Here is a 24,783-nt window from a genome sequence, read left to right as displayed (position 1 = left end):
CAGATGTTTTATTATTGCATAGTATTGTTATCTTGTGCTGCTCTTGTCAGCCTCATTGTTACTGCAGTTTATTTGTTGCTGCAAGGCCCATATTGTTACGAGTGTGACTCGTTTAGTGCTGCACAAGCTACTGTTCGAGAGACACGCCTTTTGCTATGGCTTCGACACGCAAAGCAAGAGTCAGTACGTGCAAATGCAGCTAATTTTGAAAGTGTTATGGCTCAGTGGTTTGAAGAAGATGATTCTTGCAAGGAAGGAAATATTTTCGAAGATGCAAGTAGTGAAGAATCAGCCAATGAATCTGCAGATGTGAATATTGAAGCAGATGACAGTCCTTCCGATAATATTACTTCATCAGAGTCTGAAAATGAAGAACCACCACAAAAAGGTATAGAAGATCACACATACATTAGTCGGAATTGAATGATTTGGAAATTAGATCCTCCTGAAACTTTGCGTACGCCTTTCCATAATATCGTAAAGAAGGCACTTGGTCCAGCCCGTGGTTTGAAACCTGTAAACATAAGGATGCCTGCGACTATTTCATCTCCAAGGAAATACTAGAGGAAATCATCAACTGCACAAATAATGAAGGCAGAAGAGTGGCTGCTTTACGTGGAAACACGTGGAAAAACGTTTCGCTTGCTGAAATGAGGTGTTTTCTTGGTCTTTTACTGCTTTCTGGTGTTGAGAAGAGTTGGGATGTCCCTATTAGAGAATTATTGGATGAAAAGGCAAATCCTACATATAAGGCCACCATGTCAGTAAATAGATTCTAGGATATAAGGAGAATGATTAGATTTGATGACAGGCGTAGCCTTGAAGCTCGATCTGCAGATGACAAACTTGCAGCTGTTCGCTTTCTTTGGGAACTATTTCTTGACAAGTGTAGAAATAGAATGATTCCCAATGATTCGCTCACAGTTGACGAACAGCTAGTCCCATTCCGTGGAAGATGCAGTTTCACCCAGTATATGCCCTCTAAACCAGCCAAGTATGGCATAAAAATATTTTGGTTATGTGATGCTACATCTGCATATACTTTAGACGGAATTGTTTACATGGGAAGGAAGCCCCATGAACCTATTCAGAAAAATCTTGAATTGAATGTGGTGAAAGATATTGCTAAAAGCATTGAAGGATCATAAATAAAATATTGCTGTTGACAACCTCTTTACTAGTGTGCAGCTGGCAGAAGAGATGCTTCAGAAGCAAATTACAGTGGTAGGAACAATCAAACAAAGTAAACCAGAAATTCCTGATGAGATGAAACCATCTGCCTCAAGAGCGAATTCAGTCCTCTTTGTTTGCATTTAGAGGTGACATTATAATGGTGAGTTATTTTCCCAAAAAGAAAAAGTCTGTAGTTATCATTAGCACAATGCATCATGACAGAAACATTGATGAAACTCATGCAAAAAAGAAACCAGATATAATAAACTTCTATAACTCTATGAAGGGTGGAGTAGATCAAATGGACCAGAAAATTCGTTATTACACTAGCAAGAGACAAACAAGAAGATGGCCATTTGCATTATGGATGAATATGATGGACGTCGCAGCAGTGAACAATGAAATTTTATTTTCCGCCCAACATCTGACATACCATAGTGGAAGAAGTGATAAAAGCGTTTGTTCCTAAGAGATTTAGCAGAGGAAATGGTAAGACCACTAATGGAACCTCGTATTCAGATCCCTAATCTTCCAAAGAAAATCGTTGATGCCATGCAAAGACGTGGTGTTCAAAAAGATGTCATATTGCCGAACCAACTACCTGTTTCAGGAAAAAGAAGAAGATGCAATTATTGTCCATATAATAAACACAGGAAAAGTGCTATGACATGCATTAAGTGTAAAACTAACATTTGTAAGGAACATAGTGGCGTTCTTTGTGCTTCTTGTTTGTCACATGTTGAAAACTAAGAAAAATGCAATTTTATGTGAACAATGAATAATAACTTTTTGTCAAAATATTGCCTATATACATAATATTGTGAATAATGAGATTGTTTTAATTGCAGAAATTGGTTGTAATAAATGTTATAAAATGTAAACTGCAACTTATAACAGAATTAATAAAATTATTTGTATATGTTGTATATAAATGGATGGAACAAATAAAAATTCACTCTTAGAGTTTTTTTAAAACATTAATAAAATGTTAATCAGGCCCACCAGATCTTGTTACTGTATCTTAGGAATCTTTCAATATGACAATAAATTTGACATAAATAAATTTAACTCCAAAGAATGATTATATGAAAAGAGGAAAATTTTAAATTAGGGCAGGTCCTTGGAGGCCCTGCATATGCATTCATGTGTGTTTTCGGCACCATGCATCCTAGGGTTAATGCGCCAACATACAGACTTCAGACAACAGTTGGAGGAATTAGATTCGGTTTGTTTTCTTCTGTCGAATTGAGCGACGTTCTCACGTGTAGAACACGAATTTTGAGAAACTTGTGAGTTTAGAACACGACAGGAGTTTGTGGCATCCTGAGAATGAGAAATGTAGTAACAGTTATATATTTCGGAACCCGCGGACTGAAATCGCAACTTTATTGGAAACCACGAGTTTCGAACAACTTAAAAATTTAATAACACAGGCCAACGAATTCTTTTTTAAACTTTTTTACTGTGATAGCTGATCTTTATAGATTTTTATGAGCTGAATACAAGTCTAGCCTTGGTTTTTTTGTATCACCCATAGTTTTCGAGGAAAATTCTTTTTATTATATAGTATAAAAATCCTGTTCTACACGGTAAATGGGGAAATTAATGAAAAGCTTTGTTACAACATAAGCATGGTTTATATTTACAGTAAGCTACTTAAAACAATGATATGTGTTAATAGAGGTTTCACTTGTCAGCTGGAATTGGTTTGTATTTTCTTCCTCTTTTTTCTTTGAAGCTCTATGTGTAGCTTTTTCTACGATAAATGAAATGTCGTGTGACGAGGGCCTCCCGTTGGGTAGACCGTTCGCCTGGTGCAAGTCTTTCGATTTGATGCCACTTCGGCGACCTGCGCGTCGATGGGGATGAAATGATGATGATGATTAGGACAACACAACACCCAGTCCCTGAGCGGAGAAAATCTCCGACCCAGCGGGGAATCGAACCCGGACCCTTTGGATTGACAGTCTGTCGCGCTGACCACTCAGCTACCGGGGGCGGACTTTTCTACGATGAGTCCCTTGCTTAACTTCTCGGTGAAGTGATCAACAATAGTCCCCCATCACGTTGGTGTTCCAGCGGCCTTGGTAGCGTTTTTCCATCACTTTAACGTCCTGGTGAAAACGCTCTCGTTGCTCCTCACTAACACCTCCCATATTGTCCGGGAAGTAATCAAGGTGACTGTCCAAAAAGTGAACTTTCAGGCTCATTAAACACCCTAAAGTTTTAAACTTCTTCAACATTGTAGCTATAGTAGAAACATAAGCTGGGTCTTTTTCATGTCCTAAGAACTTTGTAGCGACTTGCTTATATGATACCCATGCTTCTTTCTCATTTAAGATCATTTTGGATTCAAAGTTAACACCAAAAGTCAATTTTCTAATTTCAGGTTCGACAAAGACGCCTTCTTTCAGTTTAGCCCCTGAAAGGTGTGGGAACTTTTGGCAGAGATACTTAAAACATGGTCCATCTTTAGCCAAAGGCTTTACAATCTGTTTCATTAGGCCTAACTTTATATGTAGAGGTGGCAAGAGTAGCAGCCTACGATTTGTATCTACAAGTTTTTTGCGTAGAATGTTCTTCTCACCAGATTTTAAAGACACCCCCACAGGCCAGTTCTTTCTGCACCAGTGTTGATCCCTAGCCCTACTGGCCCATTCACACAAGAAACATGGAAATTTGGTAAAGCCACCTTGCTGACCAAGGAGCATGAATGTTACTTTTAGATCGCCACATATCATCCAACCATGAGCAGAATAGCCTATTTTATTTAGCACTGTTTCTAGGTTTTCATAGCTTCCTTTCATATGTACAGAATGTCCAACAGGTATAGATGCTACATGTTACCATTGTGTAATAAAACAGACTTTAAACTAGTTTTGGGTGAATCAATAAAGAGCCTCCAGTCTTCCTGTTTGTATTCGATACCAAACTCATTCATCAGACTGGGGATGTCTGAGCAGTATACTAAATCACCCTCTTGAAAAAAACTGGAAAATTGCTGCTCCCTCTTTCTACACATGTATATGCTGGTTCCAACTGCCAGTAAGTTCTTTTGTTTTAATCTAGAGCCAAGCAATTCATCGTTTTCTTTCGTTAAGCCCAGATCCCTAACCAAATCGTTAAGCTCGGTTTGAGTAAACAATTTGGCCTCTAGACTTCCTTATTTCAATGGAATTCATCATCATCTGGTTCATCTAAATCACATCGTACATCAGAAAATACTTCTGTTGGAATAGAATTTAAATCATTTGGCACACCATGCCCAACTGGTAGGATGGCGGATGGAAGGTTAGTGTAGCTTATTACCTTCTTGTTTTTCGAATTATGACCAGTAATATCAACACTGCAAAAGTAGCAATCATCTGAATGATTTCTTAGAAACAGCAGATCTAAAGGCGCAAATCTTCTCCTATTTGGAACATTTTCTCAAATCTTCCACACACACATAACATACCTTATGTGGCGCCCAAGACTTATCTTGATCACCAAGTTTAGATCTAAAGTATGATAGATAAACCTTTCTCACAAAGTCTGTAATGTTTCTTTGCTGTTTTTAATCACAAATTCACCACAAATATAACAAAAACTGTCAGCAGAGTTTTTACAACCACGATTAGACAATGTACTTAGCGCATGTACAGAAAACGGGAAAGTGGGGTTAGGTTGACAGTAAACCAACACGATTTGTTAACACAAAAATAGAATCGACCTTTTTTGCCAGCAAATGTTTTTCAGCAGTGTTACTAACGTCATCTACATTCATTACACTTCTTTTTAAAATTATTTTAACTATACAAAAGCTGTTAAATTCTTTAAAAAAATCGCTTAATTTAATAAATTCAACTGTAAAATGTGAAGAAATGGCGGTGATACAGTTTTTTTAAGTATCATATTTGGATTTCCCACCCTAAAAACATAAGAATAAGGTATTTTTAGCAACAAAGTTTTTCCATCGTTGGCCTCTGTAATTAACTGAACATTTCCTTGTATTACTTTAAGTGTATTCTGTGACTGTCTACCCATCTCAGCTTACCGCATTTGGTTATTGCAGAATGTCATTTGCAACACAAAGGAAATCTTCATCGGAAATTTTAGACCTAGATCATAACCTCAAAAAATTAGGATGTGTTAAAGTGAGAAAGGTGACTATGTTAATTTTGTTGTTTAAAGTTACAGCAGTGGATCTTTTTCAGTTTGTGGTAGCTGAGGATTAGCTGACTATGAATTACTATACTGAAGAGCCAAAGAAACTGGTACACCTGCCTAATATCGTGTAGGGCCCCTCGAGCATGCAAAACCGCCGCAACACGATTTGGTATGGACTCGACTAACGTCTGAAGTAGTGCTGGAGGAAACTGACACCATGAATCCTGCAGGGCTATGCATAAATACGCAGGAGTACAAAGGGTGGAGATATCTTCTGAAGAGGGCGTTTCACACGCCCCACACCATTACAGAGTGTCCACCAGCTTGAACAGTCCCCTGCTGACATGCAGGGCCCATGGATTCATGAGGTTGTCTCCATACCCGTACATGTCCATCCGCTCCATACAATTTGAAGCGAGACTCGCCCAACCAGGCAACATGTTTCCAGTCAGCAACAGTCCAAATTCGGTGTTGACGGGCCCAGGGGAGGCGTAAAACTTTGTGTCGTGCACTCATCATGGGTACACGAGTGGGCCTTCGGCTCCGAAAGTTTATATCGGTGATGTTTCGTTGAACGGTTCGCACGCTGACTCTTGTTGATGACCCAGCATTGAAATCTGCAGCAGTTCACGGAAGGGTTGCACTTCCGTCACTTTGAACGATTCTCTTCGGCCATCGTTGATCCCGTTCCTGCAGGATCTTCTTCCGGCCGCAGCGATGTCGGAGATTTGATGTTTTAACGAATTCCTGATATTCATGGTACACGAGAAAATCCCCACTTTATCGTTGCGTCGGAGATGCTGTGTCCTGTCGCTCGTGCACCGACTATAACACAACGTCAAACTCACTTCAGTCTTGATAACCTGCCATTGTAGCAGCAGCAACCGATCTAATAACTGCGCCAGACAATTATTGTCTTATATAGGTGTTGCCGACCGTAGCGCCGTATTCTGCCTACTTACATATCTCTGTATTTGAATACGCACGCCTATACCAGTTTCTTTTGCGCTTCGGTGTATTACCGCTTACTGATGTTTTTATGCCAGAAGTATGGTGATTCTGTCATATGAGTTGATCTGCGAATGTAGCGTATGTTTTCTCTTCTCAGTGCTTTAGGTGTTTAGGGTATCTTAATCTGAAATTTTTGTTTGTCTTTCGCCCACTTGCTGAGTGACAGTAATTGAAGCTTAACTTACATACGTCTGTTTCGCAAAATTTTTTGAAGCTATTCGTAATCTAGCTTTTCAGTGTCACCTCAGATCACCTCGACTGTGTAATAGAACTTTCCTCTCTTCATTTAATATATTTGTAACACTTGTCTGATTATTCCAGTAACTAGAGAGAATGTACAGTACTCACCACTTTCTTTTCGAGACAGATATAGGTCACTCAGAAGCATTCAGCGTCATTTTAACAGCAAAAGTCATAATTAAGCACTCGACTACAAGTTGGCATACAGAGGCGTCGTGGCGTACATCCCCTCCACAGAGGATATAATAGATTCTAATCTCCCTGACGTAACAGATTCTAACCTCACTGATCGCACCAAAAACTGACGCGTTGTCGGTGCCACTGCTACCGCAGCCTAATGACTTCCTCACACGGAATGATTTAGCTAATGTTGACGTGGAACTGAACGAGTTTTGTGAAGTCCCTTACTGCTATTAAACGTTAAGGAGCCATTTCGTCACGTGAAACACAAAATAAGTTCTACGATTTTTTGGCAATGTGCCGCTAAACTAGACCAATAAGAGGCAAGAAAGCTTCCTATGTCAAAAGGAGAGCTTGGGAGACCCTGTATTGTATGTGTACTTTTCAGTTGAAGCACGTGCTTTGTGGGGTTTTATGATATCACTTACAACCTATTACTATATGCTGTTCGTAAGCTCCAATATATTGAAGTTCTATCGAAATCTCGTCGTTATTGGTATGATTTGTTATAATTAATAACATATCGGCGATTAAAGTCTTCAGAAGATCGTAACATAAAATACCAGGTCGTTCATTATAGAAATTTAGCATAATGTAGTTTAGTTGGTAGACGCGCCGTGTTGAGAAAAGATGTGTAGTGGGCTTCCATCCTTCTGTATCCAGATTTTTTTCATTAAAAGTAAGTGTGCTGTCTCTCAGGAGTAAGTACACAAGTACCTGATTTTGTAACATTCTACAAGCTGATAGCCTTATTGACAGGACATGGAACTTTCTCCATTGTCTTATGACATGTGATGGATATTGAAGCTTTTATTTATGAGTACTATGGGTAGAGCGACATGACTGGCATACGGAAAAGGAAGGAAATGGGCGTTTTAATACAGCTAATGTAGAAATTTTACGCACGTCCATTTTCGTAAACAAACTGTGTGGTTTGCAAGCCAAATAAAGCTGGCAGCTGCTGCTGGAGAACGGTGAGAGCGTAAATCACTTTAATCAAGTCGCTCGGTGGGCCGGCAGTGCCGTGTCTCGTGAATCAGATGTCCCTTCCGCGTCCACGTCTAGGTCAGCTGCATCGTCCTGCATGAGCATTGCTCAAGCCTCCCCACGATGCAAGCCGTCTTGTAGCATCTCCCAACAAGGGGCACACTGCATCCAGGTGCTGGCTCCAGCGGGGAGGGGGGGGGGGAGGGGGGGGCAAAGGCCCAGCCAACACAAAAGGCGTCACTAAAATATTAATTTGTGTTCAAAGCCACGGCGCTAATAATTTTTGGATCACTAGTGCTGGATGAAATATTCAACCAAACTTCAACATAAGCAGGGTACACCAGTAGTTATCAAGGATGGGTACGAGCCCAAAGACAAGAGGGATAGGCAACCTGCTCATCCTTTGATATGATAACATTGTAACTGATAATCAGTAGGTTATCAAATAGACAATGGGAACAGATAAGGATCTTATTTCAAGGTCGCTGATAAGGACTCCTGGTGTTCAGTTACACACTTTGGTGACTCACAATCAAGATCATGCCCCACTCCCCTCTCTCCAGCAGGAAACCACAGGCAATTGATCAATGCCATCCAGAGCAAACCCTCACACACCTCTGGCAAGTGGAGTAGTTATATTCAAGTTCCTGACAAAGCTTGTCGTTGGTCGTATGATATAAAATTTGTGGTAAACCTCTGGACAGTGGGAGCACATTAAAATGTCGGGAATCCCTATGGACCAATGAGATTCTAGCTGGCTCACCACTATCATCCTCTATAACTAACTCAACTGTTTAAGGCTCTTCATTGGGGGCCTGTGCATCATGGGGGAGACACTAAGGTTTGTTATAAGCAAATGATTACTAACATTGGCAATGGCAGGGTTTAGAAATAATAGCAGTGATATAAGAAATTAGCTAACAGTTTATTAAGAACAATTTTGTTCTTGTAATACATTACTTTTTTACAATCATTTATTGTTTGTTAACAATTTTTCTTTTACAAAGCTATTACTTGTACACACAGCATTCTTTTATTTACAGTCAAAATGTTTTGTTGATGTACTTAGACAGCCATTACTTTTTCTTATATATAGGGTTTATTTACAAAGTTATTTTTCTGATAGCTTATGACTATAAGATAGAAGGTAGAAGAACTTACATCAGTTGCTATTATCTTTCTACATTCAGTATTTACAGTTTAATAATTTTATTTACATTTTATTTCTATGTACAGTATTTATATTTCAGTCATTTATTTCTACACATATACACAGAACTTGCATTTTTTCAGTTTTTATATATATAACCTGCAGTTACACACACACACACACACATATATATCTGTGTGTGTGTGTGGGAAATGGAGCCTAGCAGCAGCAGTGAAAAAAACCACAGATAACATAAAAGACATACACACAATATTTATGTGCATATTACATATGCATAAAATATATATGTCCAAGTAGTGTGCAATCAGGCATGTATATTCACTCACACACCTATACACAAACGCTGCTATGACAAGTGGTCTTCCAACTATTTCACACATACATTCACTATTTACAAATAAATTAAAAAGCCAACACTCAGTCACACAGTGAATAGTATGAGTACAAGGGGGTACGAATCCCATACTCACATATGAACCATTTGTCATCATCATGGAACTGTCCTACTTTCAGCTGTAGCACAGTATGTACAGTCTTAGACATAAATCTGGCTGCCATAGAGCCTAAGTCCAAGTCGTCTGCTTAAGGGAGCCAATAAAACCAGTCGCTGCTCAGAACTCTAAGACTGGCCATATGCACAATTTGGCAACATTGTAAAATTTGGGAGTATCTAGACGAAGTATTGTAACCCAAAAAAAGTGTTAAACGTTGCAAGATGTAGACACGATGTCTCAATTTCGTTCACACTCGCTCTCTTATCTTTCAAACTGTATTTTAGCTGTCTGCTGAAGTTATGTCACATACAACCTCAAAGATAATCTGCTTCAGTAGTAGCAAAAACTTCCACAAATAATTCTACAAAACAGCTGGCCACGCCACACCCACCATTTCAGGTCAAGTGCTGATGCAGTGTGGTATCGTGAGTGTGTTGCAGTTGTATCTTGCAGTTACGTATTGTATTTTCCATACTTGAAACATATCAACATTGTGTGTTGTTAAATAGAGCCAAAAGCGGAATATATCGTTCGCTTTGAGCTTAATAGAGATGTGAAGGCAACAGTGGCAACTGGAATCCTTCATATTGGGTGTCGGGCTGGTGCTTTCAAGCCAGACACATAATAAGGTTTTCTTGTTTGAAGAACGATAGTTCTGGCATGAATGGTTTTCAACATCCAGAAGGTCTCGATAACTGGCATATGTGGTGAATTGGGACTATTAAAACGTCGCGCTACGTTTGCATACAAAGGCCAAGATTCAGAAATTGGGTTTAGGAGTATTGCACACTTTAAATCAAGTTATGATGTGTTTATGTTAACTTCTTAAGAAGAATTTGACGGCTGAGCCCTAACAAAACACGTATACTCGAGCAAAAGACAGTGTCAACACAATATTTTTCATGTGGTGGCTCAAAAATGGTATTGTGTTCTATGAACTACTCCCCAGCAGTGTGTCCATCCCAGATGTTATTGGTTGCCAACAACTCAGACACGTTTCAGTCTCAGTGCAAGAAAACAAAACTGTATCATGTGTTGCTACTATGAAAACGGCATTCTACTGATGTCACAAACAAAACTATACAGGAGTTTGTTAACAAGTGCTCATACCCACAATGTACCTAGTTTGGGTCCCATGTTTACCGGATTTTTATTTTTATTTTTTTTTTGTCCATGCTACCAGCTCTCAAAATATGGAAGGCTAAAAGCTTGCAATAGAAGAGATCATTTGTTTCATAGCATCGAAGATTAAGAAGTGCTCACAGCTCTTAATGAATACATCTTAGAGCCCTTCTTTATTAGAATGTTTTGAACTGAATGGTCTTTCATGTCATCCTTGTGAGTTCTGACCGTTCCTCATGGGACATCTTCTATTGTTGATAATTAATTTCTCTCTGATGTTTACTGTTGTATTCAGTCAACTAATGGAAAACGCTATTAAAATATACTATACATTATGCTAATATAAATGAAATACAGCTTACCACATTTACCTTATGACGAAAGTCTATTTTAATCATATATAAAGTATTTGTAACACAAGTGTGCCTACACTTGCATGAATTAGTAAGACATTACTCACTTCAGACTTCCAGGCAGTCTATGTTTTTCTAGTTCTCATGTGTTACACATAAGTAGAAGAAAAATATTTTATTTTGCAAATAAAATTATGCATTCACAGTTAGTAATTGTATTGGCAGAAGTGTAAAGAGGCATTATTAGTTGTGCAGTATCATAAGTTTTCCGCCCTTACACCATGGGATACTGGAAATAGCCAGATGGCTTTTGATGGAAAATATTTCTTAAGGTTTCCTTGTTTGATATATCTGCAGACACTTCGACCTAGTGCTTATATCACAAAAAATTTCGATTATTTCCTATGAATAAATACAGATATTCTGTACGACGATGTCCTACCTACATTTTCTCAGACCTTTTGACATATTTTACCATCAATTATTTCATATCTCTCCACATTCTACATGTAAATGTACACATGTGAATACATTATTATTGCTTATATTATTAGGTATGTGTTACTATTTTTACCATCCATCTGTGGTACAGTGTGCCAACCCAGCCAGCATATCAACAAACTATACTTCTTCCAAATGTCAACTAACATAAAACGAAGTGCCAAGCCAATGCTGAAACATATGCACATACATGGATTGCTGTGGGGGTAGATAGTTGAATTTATTCTGTTACAAACACACACATAAATCAGTTACACTATTTTGTGTGGTGCTTTAGGGTGGGGATTCCCACTACCCGGGATGGGTTTAAAGTAGCATCCGAAACATAGATCTGCCTGCATTTGGTATGAGATATTGTTCATGGTGATCCAGAATGCGCTATGTTCAGGAATAGTATTCGGGGTGAATATACCATATGCTGTGTTTGGGGATATTGTTCAGGGTGTATCCATCAGTGTGAATTATGGGCTAATGGTTGGGTGGATTGATCTGCACAAATTCCAGGATAATATTCGGGATGAATCTATCTGTGCAAAAATTCTAGGTCGCGTCCAGAAATCGATCCACCTGTGGTAGGTCTGGGAGGTAGAGTGGGGTCCATTGCAGGAAGGCATCACACGAAATGGCGTAACTGAGCTCCGTGTGTGTTTGCAACACAATAATATCAACAATCTACTCCCGTAGAAATGTAGGTGTGTGATTTTAGCTGGATTGGGACTCTGATCACAGCTGGATGATACAAATAGCAACCCACACCTAATAACGTAAGCAATAATAACATATATACACGGAAAAATATGGAAAATGGAAAAAATAGAAAAAATATGTAAAAACGATAAAAATGCCAAAAAAAATTGTAAAATCCGGATAGGGCATGGTCATACAGGATATCTGCATTTATACATAGGAAATAGTCAAAAAATTTTGTGATGTAAGCGCTAGATCAAAGTGTGTAGATATCTTGGATAATTTCCTAGAAAGTTAGAAGTTTGTACCAAGGAAGAGAGAGCTATTAAAATGAAAGCACCAACTGCGCCAAAAGAGAAATGACTGCAAGATTTGTGGTTAAGACTGAGAGAGCACACATTCTCTTTGAAAAAAATATTTATTTACAAAGAGGGAAGGAGGGAAGACATGGTGTCACACACATACTCATAGAAATGAAAAAAAATTGTACAAATGGAGAAATCAGTAGAGAGGGAAAGAAAGACACCATTAGTGCTGTAATAGTGGTTTAAAAAATGGCTCTGAGCACTATGGGACTGAACATCTATGGTCGTCAGTCCCCTAGAACTTAGAACTACTTAAACCTAACTAACCTAAGGACCTTCACTTAAAACTTCCGGGCTGATAGGCCGTGGTCGAAGTATAAAACTCTCTCCTGACGTTTCGTCTCCGACTGCGGGAGACATCCTCGGATGTAAAGCGGCTTTACCTCCGAGGATGTCTCCCGCAGTCGGAGACGAAACGTCAGGAGAGAGTTTTATACTTCGACCACGGCCTATCAGCCCGGAAGTTTTAAGCGAAGACAATACCGGCCGTGAAAGCTTACATTGTATAACCTAAGGACGTCACACAACACCCAGTCATCACGAGGCAGAGAAAATCCCTGACCCCGCCGGGAATCGAACCCGGGACCCGGGCGTGGGAAGCGAGAACGCTGCCGCACGACCACGAGCTGCGGACGCTTTCTAGACAAGACTTGGTGACAAAACGGAACTGTCATGTGTGCACTAGTTCTGTGTGCATGAGTAAATGGTAATCTCATTCGCTCTGAATGCTATGGTATTCTGTCCCAGTACATGCCAGTTGCAAAAAAAATGGCTGTGAGCACTATGGGACTTAACATCTGAGGTCATCAGTCCCCTAGAACTTAGAACTACTCAAACGTAACTACCCTAAGGACATCACACACATCCATGCCCGAGGCAGGATTTGAACCTGCGACCGTGGCGGTCACGCGGTTCCAGACTGAAGCGCCTAGAACCGCTCGGCCACTTCGGCTGGCCATGCCAGTTGCATGTCATACGTATAAGATATCATAAAAACGTTTTGATGCAATTTAATATGGTATGATTTCTGAATCAATACACATGCACCACATATTGACATAACTGTAACTGAAATCAGAAGACGTTTGCTGGCCACAAGTAGCACATATTTTATCTATATGACTTAGATTAGTACCTAATGCTGTGCTTGGTATATGTCCAACTCTTTAATACCGTTTATCCTATATTTAAGCATTTTTCATTTGTTTTCTCCAACAATATCAGTTGTGGGAAATTTATCGCTTTCGACACATCTACAACTGAGTGTATTGGAGAGAGACGGCTGAAGATGCAGTCAGTGCAGATACTGCCCACATCTCTTCATCAATGTGTGGAAGGCTATGCTCAGCACTGCTGATTCATCACTTGATAGCTCCACCTGCCAGTCTGCAATCCTGTTACCATCTATGGTTTTAATGTTAACATTTTACCTTGATGCATTATTATTTAAATAAACAATTAAACTATTGATAGAAAGTCGGATGGTGTGGCGTTAAAATGATTTTCAGCCCTTGGTATGCATTTTGGTGGGTTGAGTAACAATTTGCATACAGAAAAAGATCACATCCTCCTTACGTGGTTGTGTTTGCTAACAGTACGACTTTGCCTGCTGCTCTTCTCCTGGGATCGACCACGTCGGTTGAACCTTGGATGGCTGGAAAACTGTGCCCTGGTCGGATGAGTCCAGATTTCTTCTGGTAAGAGCTGATGGGAGGGTTCGAGTGTAGCACAGACCCCACGAAGTCATGGACCCAAGTTGTCACCAGGCCCTGCACAAGAAACTGGTGGCTCCATAATGGTGTGAGCTGTGTTTACATGAAATAGACTGAGTCCTCTGGTCTAACTGAGCCATCATTGACTAGAATGGTTAAGTTCGGCTACTTCATTTGCAGCAGTTTATGGACTTCATGTTCCCAAAAAATAATTGAATTTTTGTGGGTGACAATGTGTCGTGTCAGAACATTCTGGCCACCTTGATAGTCAGACATGAATTTCGTCGAACATTTATAGGACGTAATCGAGAGGTCAGTTCGTGCATAAAATCATGCACCAGCAACACTTTCGCAGTTATTGACTTCTATAGAAGAAGAAAGGAAGGAAGATTGGGTTTAACGTCCCCTCGACATCGATGTCATTGGAGACAGAGCACAATCTCGGACAGTGTCAGGGATTTAGGAATGAAACCAGCTGTGCCCTTTCAGAGGTACCATCCCAGAATTTGACAGGAGCGATTTAGGGAAATCACGGTATACCTAAATCTGGATGACCGGAAGCGGGTTTGAACCATCGTCCTCCCGAATGCGAGTCCAGTGCGCCACCTCACTCGGTACGTCTATAGAGGCAGAATGGCTAAATTTCTACAGTGGACTTCCAGCGACTTATTGAGTCTATACTACTTCATGTTGCTGCACTCTGCTGAGCAAAAGGAGGTCTGGCACGATATTGGGAGGTAGCCCATGAGTTTTGTCACGTCAGGTTATTGTAAGACAAGTTAGGTTCGCTCGCTAACTTGCCAGAACAGCACTAACGCATGGTGTGGCAAGGCAGTACCTCCATGAGTAGGGTTTAAAATTGTATTGCCAAAAGTATGTGAGGAGGAGAGATGCGCTGTCACAGGTGCGCTGCCATCTGATGTAAATGACGTTTATTTTGAAGCAGATTCATCGGGAGTCCAGTAGTACCATAAGGTCGCAGGGGCTGCGACAGATAAGGAACTACAGGGCGACACTGGCCGCAGCCACGGTTTCCAGTCGGTACCTGCTTCCTACATTAAGTCCACCCACCAGTCTTGCTGCCACAACGCAGCATGCCTGTTGGTCCACTCCAGCAGCAGTCAGACTCATGCTAGGGAGCGGTAGGTCACATCCCGACCACAGCAGCCACCTTGGCATGTATCTCACCGCTCGTCCCAGCTGCCTGGGTTGGTCATCCATCGACGGTGGATTACCTCTGCCAGATATCAGTACGCGCCACTGGCGTCGAAGCTGCGCCTCACTCGACACAGCCACGGACCGGGCGCCCGGTGCAGGCGTTGGGGAAGCTGGGCGCCAGCCTGTGTTGCGGCCATCTGGACGGACGCTGGCCGTCGGCCGACCGACTACCGGACCACTCCTGAGGGGTAGGGGCGTGATCACCTCCACAACACGCCGCAGGACTAATAAAGAAGCTGGATATAAAGTGTTAATTTTGACAACCGCTTCTTCTTGGATCTCATCAGCCTGCCATCCAGTCTCACAGCTCGGCCCCCCTGACACCATAGCCGCCGCACGCAACCTGCGGATTCGGCTGCAAAAATGTCGATATATTTGTTTCATTACCCTTACGTGGTACAAGTTAACAGCAGCAGGTGATGTGACAATGACAGTAAACGGATGGACAATCTATTTATTTCCAACATGTACGAATATATTCTTTAGCAATATTGTTCCATTTTTCCTAGATGCACGTGCATTTTTTAACTGTTGTCAACATTAAAAGAATGAATTCTTGTGTCATAAATGGACGTTAACTACAAACATGTAAAAAAATGAAGTAAAACCTTAAAAATGACATTATGTTTAAAAAATTAATAAAGTGTGGTACATGTATGACGAAAAATGCAGAGTTAAATATTTGTATATCCAAAATAATAGGAATTTTAGTGCTTGTGAACAATGTATATTGAAAGGTGGCTACACTGTGCCACTGCGCCAGAGAGTGCGCCAAAGAGTACTATTAAGCCGCCTCCACAGTGCGTGTTTAGAGTTCGTGGCAGTCTGTGCTTGTTAAGAGATCGGAGAAGTCAGTGCCTGTTTAGAGTTCGTGGCAGTCAGTGCTTGTTGTGACATTGGAGAGGACAGTGTGTGTTAAGAACTCATAGAGACAGTGTGTGCGTGGGCAGAGCTCGTGGTTGTTGTGAAGTTGGAGCAAGATGTTGTAGTAAAGAGTGTAGTTCCATGTCCTATGCAGTTATTTGATGGGAGAGATAGCAGATGTTATTGTAATGAGTGGATTTCGTCAATATATATGAAGGTAAAATTTATAATGTTCCTTTATTAGTTGTGTATCTGAAATAATGTGTCACTACAGGTTCAGTCAACAAAGCATCTGGCTCGTGTTCTTGTATTAGAGTGAATTTTGGTTTTCTTGCGTAATTATAGTTTTTCTAAATTTCTTTTGTCACGTCAGTATAATTGGTATCAAAATTCTTGTCTTGTTGGAAAAGAACCGTGCCAGATGTGGGCGTTGAGTCACACTCCCACATACAGAACAGTTACATTTGTGCTTGGATTTTGTAGGTTTTATAGTTGCTGGGGACTTAATTAATTAACTGTGTTTATGAAAATTTTCTTACATTGTTCTTAGCAGTCAGATAGCGTAATAATACTAGTCAGGGCCAACCGTTTACGAGACTTACGTAATCGGACATACAGCAAAAAAATAATATTTTCAATCATCATTATATTTAATTAAGCCCCCATGCACGTGGCGACCGCTGCTTCGGATCGTCCCTTGGAATTTTTCTAATTGTGAAAATTGTAGACTGTAGTATTGTTGTAGTAATTTTGAGTTTAGTGATTGTAGTCAGTATTGAGTGTGTAGATTTGGTAATTGGCATTCTTCTAATGGTATTTTTCAAAATTTAATTTTTATTGCCTTGTATACGCGTTTGACAATTTTGTGCAATTATTTCAATTGTTCGTTAATCGTGTTTGAGGGAAACATCTCGTGTGAATAGTACTGTTGGAGATAAGGAGTCATTGTGTGTGATTTTCGTACAGTGACGAATCTTTCGTATATTTTGTAAATGATTACGCGATCAATGAAAAAGGCAAAAATGATGAATAGTGAGAATGACGAAATTGTTCACATGGCGAACTCGCCAACAGAGGAAAACAGTATGGTGGATAATGAGGTGGAAAACAATGTGATAAGTCGGGAAAATAGTCCGGAACCATTTCAAAATTTTTCTCAATCAGAAAATTCACAGAATACGAGATCAACGATAGAAGATTCTGGAATAGTATCGAACACAGATAGCTTTATAGCCATGCAGAAGGAAGCTGGTTTTGTGGGAAATGTGAGGGGTGAAAAGAATTTTGAAACAGTTACTATGGAGCAGTTGATGAGTGCTATATTAAATGTGGGATCACAGTTACGATCTGAATTAAAAACAGATATGGAAACACAAATAGGAACAATTAAAACTGATATAGGAACTATTAAAACTGAGATGGGAACAATTAAAACACAAATGGGAACAATGGAAACACGGATGGGAACAATGGAAACTCGGTTAGGATCTGAATTAAAAACAGAGATAGGAACAATTAAAACAGAGATGGGAACTTTGGAAACACGGTTAGATTCAAGAATAGGGACATGTTTCAAAAATATGAAAGATGAATTAAAGAAAGAAATCAGGGAAGAAGTACAACCGATTCTGAATTCTCACAATAATAGATTAATTGCAGTAGAAATCAGACAAAGGGAACAGGATAGAGAACAGGAAGAAAGAGATCGCGTGATAGCACAGAATTTTTCAGAGTTAAATTTACAACGTGCAAAGGATAAGGAAGAAATATTTGAGAGAATCGAAGGATCCGTACCAAATGACAGATTAAATAACCTAACACAACAATATGAACAGCTAGCTACCAAATGTGACAATACTGAAACCCGAGTCGCGACACTTACGGAAGACGTAAATAAACAGAAAGAACAATTTGGTGACTTATCGGAAAGAGTGGAGGAAATTTCAGATAAACTGACAAATCTTAGTTTACATGGGGACAGAGATTCGGATGATACAGCTCCATTACCATTTGCAGAAACCGAAGAATACCAGAACATAAATAAGCATGTTGAAAATCAGGGAAAATTTAATGAACGCGTGAAAAGGGAATTTGAGGCATTACGAAAGCAAGTCAAGCAGATCGAAGGGGAAATTGTAGGAAAAGATAGCAGAAGAAATTTGGAATCACAGGTAGCAGAGGGGTTTGAAGAAAATAATTTGTTTCATTTACAGGATGCAACAAGAGAGCGCCAGGCGCGCGAACTTTACAATAATCGTCATTGTGACTGGGACAGACGCGGTAGGTCTTTGTCGCCGCGAGGCGAAAACTTTGACTATAAACACTTTTTGACTGTCCGGAAATTTAAGATCTTCCGCAATTCTAAGAATGACATACATCCATGTGCATGGCTAGATCAATTTATGTACGCACTTCCACCAAATTGGCCACTAAGTCATAAACTGGAATTTATGTGTGGATATTTAGAAAACGAACCGGCGACGCGGATGCGCGCACTCATTAGAGATTGTAATAATCTAAATGATTTTTATCATGCATTTCTATCGGCATATTGGTCCGAAAACACGCAAGACAGAGTCAAACACAGTCTTATTATGCAGCGTAATTTCAAACAGTCTGAGTTCCGCACGCCGGCAGAGTACTTTGAAGACATGATTCGAAAGAATCAGTTCCTGTCCAACCCTTATAGCCCGACTGAATTAATTCGCATTTGTTTAACTAAGCTGCCACAATCCATAAGACAAATTGCTTTGGCCGGAAGATGTAAAGATGACATTGAGACTTTTAAGACTTTGTTGCAAGAACTGGAGTATGACAACGACGACGGGACCTCTTGTAACTTTTTCAGTAACAGTAATTACAATAGATTTTCAGAGAAAAGTGATAGTGGTCGGAACGGGCGTTATATGGGTAATTTTGAGAATGACAGACGTAACAGACACGACAATAGATACCAGCCCTATGACAATAACAGACGTTCTAACAGAAATTACACAGACAACTATAACAACGGTAATTCGTATCGGAATGATCAATCATACGGAAACAGTAATCGGTATCATCAGGACAGAAATCATTCATACAGTAATAGAAATTCTTACTACAGAAATAATCAGGGTAGTAGATACAACAATAATTTCAGAAATGACAGTCGAAATTACACAAGAAGTAGTTATGCAGACAGACAGGAAAACAGAAATTTTAATAACAGACACAACCAAGAATTTGTATCTAACAGACAGGAGGGACCTAATTGGCATCCTCCACGTGACAGAATTTCAGAGAGACAAGTGCAAATCGTAGAAATGGATCCGCGAAATGACGCGAATACTCAAAGACGTGACGCAAACAATCGACAATGACTTGCAGCTTCGGCTTCTGGCAGCAATATAGACGGCTCAGAAAGTAATGACACTACGACTTTACACTACGTACGCCTGGAAGACATGAGAGACATTTTGTTAGACGAAAAGGAAAATAATGTAGACGCATTTTTACATCCTGTTATTGAAGTATGTATGGGTAAGAATACGTTCACTGCAGTATTAGATTCTGGGAGCCCATTGAATGTCATTAGTGAATCAGTTTTTCGTATATGTGTAAGAACTATTGCTTGTCCTGTGTTACCTATTTCTAAAACTACAATTCGAGGTGCGATTTCTGGAAAAAGTGTGGAGGTCAGACAACAGACCAATTTAAATTTCGTTTGTCAAGGACACGAATTTTCTGCTAATTTTATTATTGTTCCATTACTCAGTACACAAATTATATTAGGTATGGAGTTTCTTAACGCACATAAGGCAATTTTGAACTTTAAAGAAGGAAGTGTAAATTTGACTGTTGCTGGAATGCCGAAATGTCTAAAATTCTTCGAGTGTTTAACAAGATCTGAGTCAGATACAAAATGTTTAAGGTTTCTTACTTCTGATGTTTTCGTTGAGCATTATGACGACAATGTGTTTATTCATGATAATGACAATAGATACAGAGACGCGATGGATGAGACAATTAATAGCGAAGAGTTAATTAATGAAAAGGTTAAGAAAGCTGAAGTGCCAGATGACGTTGCAAGAGAAGAGCTGCACCACATTTTGACTTCACATGCTACAGTGTTTAGTCATCACACAGGAACTATACAAGGCATACAATATTTATTTAAAGTAAAAGAACACACACCATTTCGCGGAAAAACCTACGCTATTCCTTTGGCTTACAGAGACAAGGTTAAGAATGAACTTCAGTACATGTTAGATCAGGGCATTATTGAGCCTGCAGTCAGTCCTTATACTAGCCCATTACACGTTGTTCTTAAAAAGGATGGATCAATTCGTCTGGTTCTGGATTCCAGACAGATAAATAATATCATCATTCCTGAAACTGACCGCCCACAAAATTTAGATGAACTTCTTCAACATTTCCATGGAATTAAAGTCTTATCCACAATTGATATGCGCGCAAGTTTTTGGCAAATAGAACTCCACCCTGATTGTAGAAAATATACTGCCTTTTTAGCCTTTGGTAACTGTTACCAATTTCGGAAATTACCGTTTGGACTTACTGTATCTTCAGCAGCATTCATTCGTAGTTTAAATGAAATTTTACCTGTTTATCTTCGTGACAACATTACTTCTTATGTTGACGACATTCTTATTGCTAAACGTTCTTGGAGTGAACACAACAAAATTTTGGATTCATTATTACGTATCTTTGCAAAAGTTGGCATTACAGTAAACTTGGAAAAATCTGAATTTGGTCGTTCTCAGGTGAAATTTCTCGGTCACATTATTTCTACAGAAGGTATTCTTCCTGATCCAGAGAAATTAGACGCTATTCGTAATTATGCTGTTCCTACCACAAAACGTGATGTTCGTAGTTTCCTTGGTGTCTGTAATTTTCTTAGACGCTTTGTTAAATTGGACGATTTGGCCACACCTCGTTTATGTGAACTATCTGGAAAGAAATCTAATTGGTGTTGGGATGAGGAAGCTCAGTCAGAATTTGAACAGCTTCGTGATGCTTTAGTTGCTGCTCCACTTCTTTCACATCCGGATTTATCTAAAGAATTTTGTTTGGCGACGGACTCATCATACAAAGGCCTAGGAGCACATTTATTTCAAGAGATAGAAGAAAACGGCGTTGTAGTACAGAAGACTATTGCATTTGGAAGTCGTGTTCTTTCTAAATCAGAAAAGAATTATTCGATTACGGAACTTGAAGCTTTGGCTGTTGTATGGGCATTCACAAAATTTCGCACATTTTTGTTTGGCAGACATACTAAGGTTTACACCGATCATCGAGCTCTGGAATTTCTTATGTCAACAAAATTAACTCATGGCAGATTGTCACGATGGGCGTTGTACCTACAGGAATTTGACTTTAGTATTGTTTACATACAGGGTTCTTCTAATATTGTTGCCGATGCTTTATCACGTGCACCTATAGGTTTGAAACGAAGTGCTGAAGAGGACTGCAAAGAAAACAATTATTGTTTGATGTATATTCAAGGTGTTGCGTTTGAGAACTTTATTTCGTCTTCGCTCCAGGATATCGCTAAGGAGCAAAATAAGGATCCAATCTGGAAGGACATTAAGGAGAAGTGGAGTAGAAAGGAAAGCGTAGCGATTAGACAGCATTATTTAGTTCGCAATAACATTCTTTTTAAACGAAAATCGGTCGACAACTCCGTTTGGTTAGTTTGTATTCCTGATGAGTGGGTCAATAAATTGATTTGGTATACGCATCTCAGTTATGCACACTTTGGTCCCCGAAAATGCTTTCACAAATTACGAGAAAATTGTTACTTCAGTAATATGGAAAAACGTATTCGATCTGTTCTTGCCAAATGTAAATTATGTCAAATGGCTAAGCCTCCAACGATTTCTCACAGAGCACCGTTGTTTCCCATCATTCCAGCGAAATTAAAGGAGATGGCTGCAGTCGATTTGTTTGGTCCAGTGGTTCGTTCTACTAATGGTTTTGCGTACATTTTCGTAGCAGTGGAACTGACATCAAAATATGTGTGTTTTACACCTTTACGCAAAGCAACAGCTCGTTCAGTATCTAACGCTTTCATCAAACATTTTCTTAAAGAAGTTGGTCATGTTGACAAGGTTATATCAGATAATGGATCACAGTTTCGTTCTAAAATTTGGCTTCGTACTCTACAGCGTCGTAAAATTAAACCAATTTTCATTTCACTTTTTCACCCTCAATCTAACGCTTCAGAGAGATGGATGAAGGAAATCAATAAATTGTGCCGTCTTTATTGTCATCAGAATCACAGAACTTGGGAACAGTATCTTCATATTTTTCAAAACATTCTGAATGAACTTCCTAATGATTCAACTTCTTTACCGCCGTTACTAATATTAAAAAATAAAGCACCGACAAATCGCATTTCTGAAATAGTTCCTTTTCCGCCTTCACGGAAACTGCGGCATTCTGAAGTTGTCAACCTGGCTCTGCAAAATATTGCATCTGCGGCTGCTAGAAGAGAGAAATCAGCCAAACGTACTGGTCGTTCAAAAATCTTGTCAGTTGGTCAGAAGGTATTAATTAAGTCCCACCATTTGTCTCACAAAGGAAAAGGCTTGTGTCGCAAATTTTTTCTGCTTTATAACGGTCCATATAGAATTCACAAAATTATTCATGATAACACTGTTGAAGTAGAAACTCTTAAATCTCGACGCTCTAAAGGAATACATCATATATCAAACGTAAAAATTTTTGTAGAATGACATACTTTGGAGAACTAACAGCTACATGTAAACACGCAGAGAGTACAAGGATACCGCGCTGTGTTTTGGCGGCGGCACATACTCAAAGCAACAGTCAAGTCTGCGCGCCGCACAAGGCAGTCGTTGACCGCGAACAATGACTTCCTACGTCACGCGCCTACAGCTGATCGAGCGCTCAGTGCGAATGCACTGACAGACGTAAACAAATACACAGTCTAATTTCTCCGACTAAATTCTGTATAAAGCTATAAGGATTTGTTGAATTGTGTTATTATCATTCAGTATTTTGCAGGATACGGTTGTATAAAATACGTCACGCGCCCACAGCTGATCGAGCGCTCAGTGCGAATGCACTGACAGACATAAACAAATACACAGTTTAATTTCTCCGACTAAATTCAGTATAAAGCTATAGTGACTTGATGAATTCTGTTATTAACATTCAGTATTTTTCAGGATACGGTTCTATAAAATATTTAAGAACTTCAGGTAAACTCTGTGTGTCTCCGACGTTAAGAGGACTTGCTATCGAGAAATTTTCAGGAAGAATGTAATTTCGATGAAGAAACTAATAAACTAAAAAGGGTAACTATTAATTGAGTTCATTTTTCAGGTAACATATTTCCACTTAGGTACGTACTTTAGACGTAATTTGCTGCTCGCGATTACGTGATTCATACTTTGTGCTAATTTTATGTTCTATGGATTTACTTGTGAAGCGACGTGCTTGTGTACATTTACTGATTTTGACAATTATTGATTAATGAACTGGGTTGTAACTTGTGTATATTATGCATCGCTTGGCTGCTATGCTTTTTCACTGACTGATTTTGACAATTATTGATTAATGAACTGGGTTGTGACTTGTATAGATTATGCATCGCTTGGGTGCTATGCTTTTTCACTGATGTCATATTTTTTTATTATGTGCCTGCTGTGCTTATTTATTTGAATTATAATTGTAACCAGATTTATTGTGCTGATGAGTTTAGTTATGTAAGTTATACTTTGTGATTTATCTGCTTGTGCCTTCATGTTTGCTTATTAAGATGACATATGAATATTTATTTGCTTATGCTGATATGATGCTAATGACCTGTTTATTACGTAAGATATATGTTTACTGCTATGCGTATGGATTACATATTTACACATTCTGTTTTGTTGCCATAACTGCTCTTTAATTTGGTGTATAGAAATGCTGATATACTGTGTATAAACATAGAGTTTAGGTCACACTATTGGATTAATTATAGATTGTTCGCTTGGCAGAGCCTCGTTGTAGGAATTGTGCTGCATCCACTTGTTGACATTTTGTTCTCTACTGGTATATTTACTCGCTATTGCAAGTTTTGCTTACGCTCAGTGCCATATATTTTTAAGATAAGAAAATTAACTGCTATAATTCGACGATCGACATTAGTACAAGAAAGTCATAGAAGTCACATGAGCTGGAGGTTTTATGGAAGCTGTATAAATTTATGCTAATAGGAAGGAGGCTAACGACATGACAGACCGAAACTAGGTTTAGACCATTAACAGTTATTACACTGCATTGTTCGTGAGCAATTGAAATAGGAAGTGACACTTGACACAAAAAATACTCCACATGTTTGCTTCTGTTTGCCATAATTCTTGAAGTGGTGTACACACTGTGAAATATTATGATCATTCACACTCCGTAATCGTACGTAATTACTGAGAGTTATTCGAACTAAGTCTGTTAGAGGTCAGGTATGCATTTCTTTTATTTAATGATGGACAAGGAACCAAAATGTATCTTATAATTTATAATGAGTAGAAAATTTGGGTCAGATGG

General features: G+C 39.3%; 1 protein-coding gene across 1 annotated transcript in view; it reads left to right on the top strand.

The window, feature by feature from the left end:
* Positions 1-216: 216 nt before the first annotated feature.
* Positions 217-24,783, top strand: part of LOC124799157 (gamma-glutamylcyclotransferase-like) — a 42,847-nt gene continuing 18,280 nt past the window's right edge. The window contains exon 1 of the mRNA XM_047262695.1: positions 217-388. Coding sequence (XP_047118651.1) covers positions 217-388 — 172 coding nt within the window. The remainder of the gene's footprint in view (positions 389-24,783) is intronic.

This window comes from Schistocerca piceifrons, chromosome 5 (genome assembly GCF_021461385.2).
Source record: "Schistocerca piceifrons isolate TAMUIC-IGC-003096 chromosome 5, iqSchPice1.1, whole genome shotgun sequence".
Classification (NCBI taxonomy): Eukaryota; Metazoa; Arthropoda; class Insecta; order Orthoptera; family Acrididae; genus Schistocerca; species Schistocerca piceifrons.
This window is presented reverse-complemented; position numbering and strand designations above follow the sequence as displayed.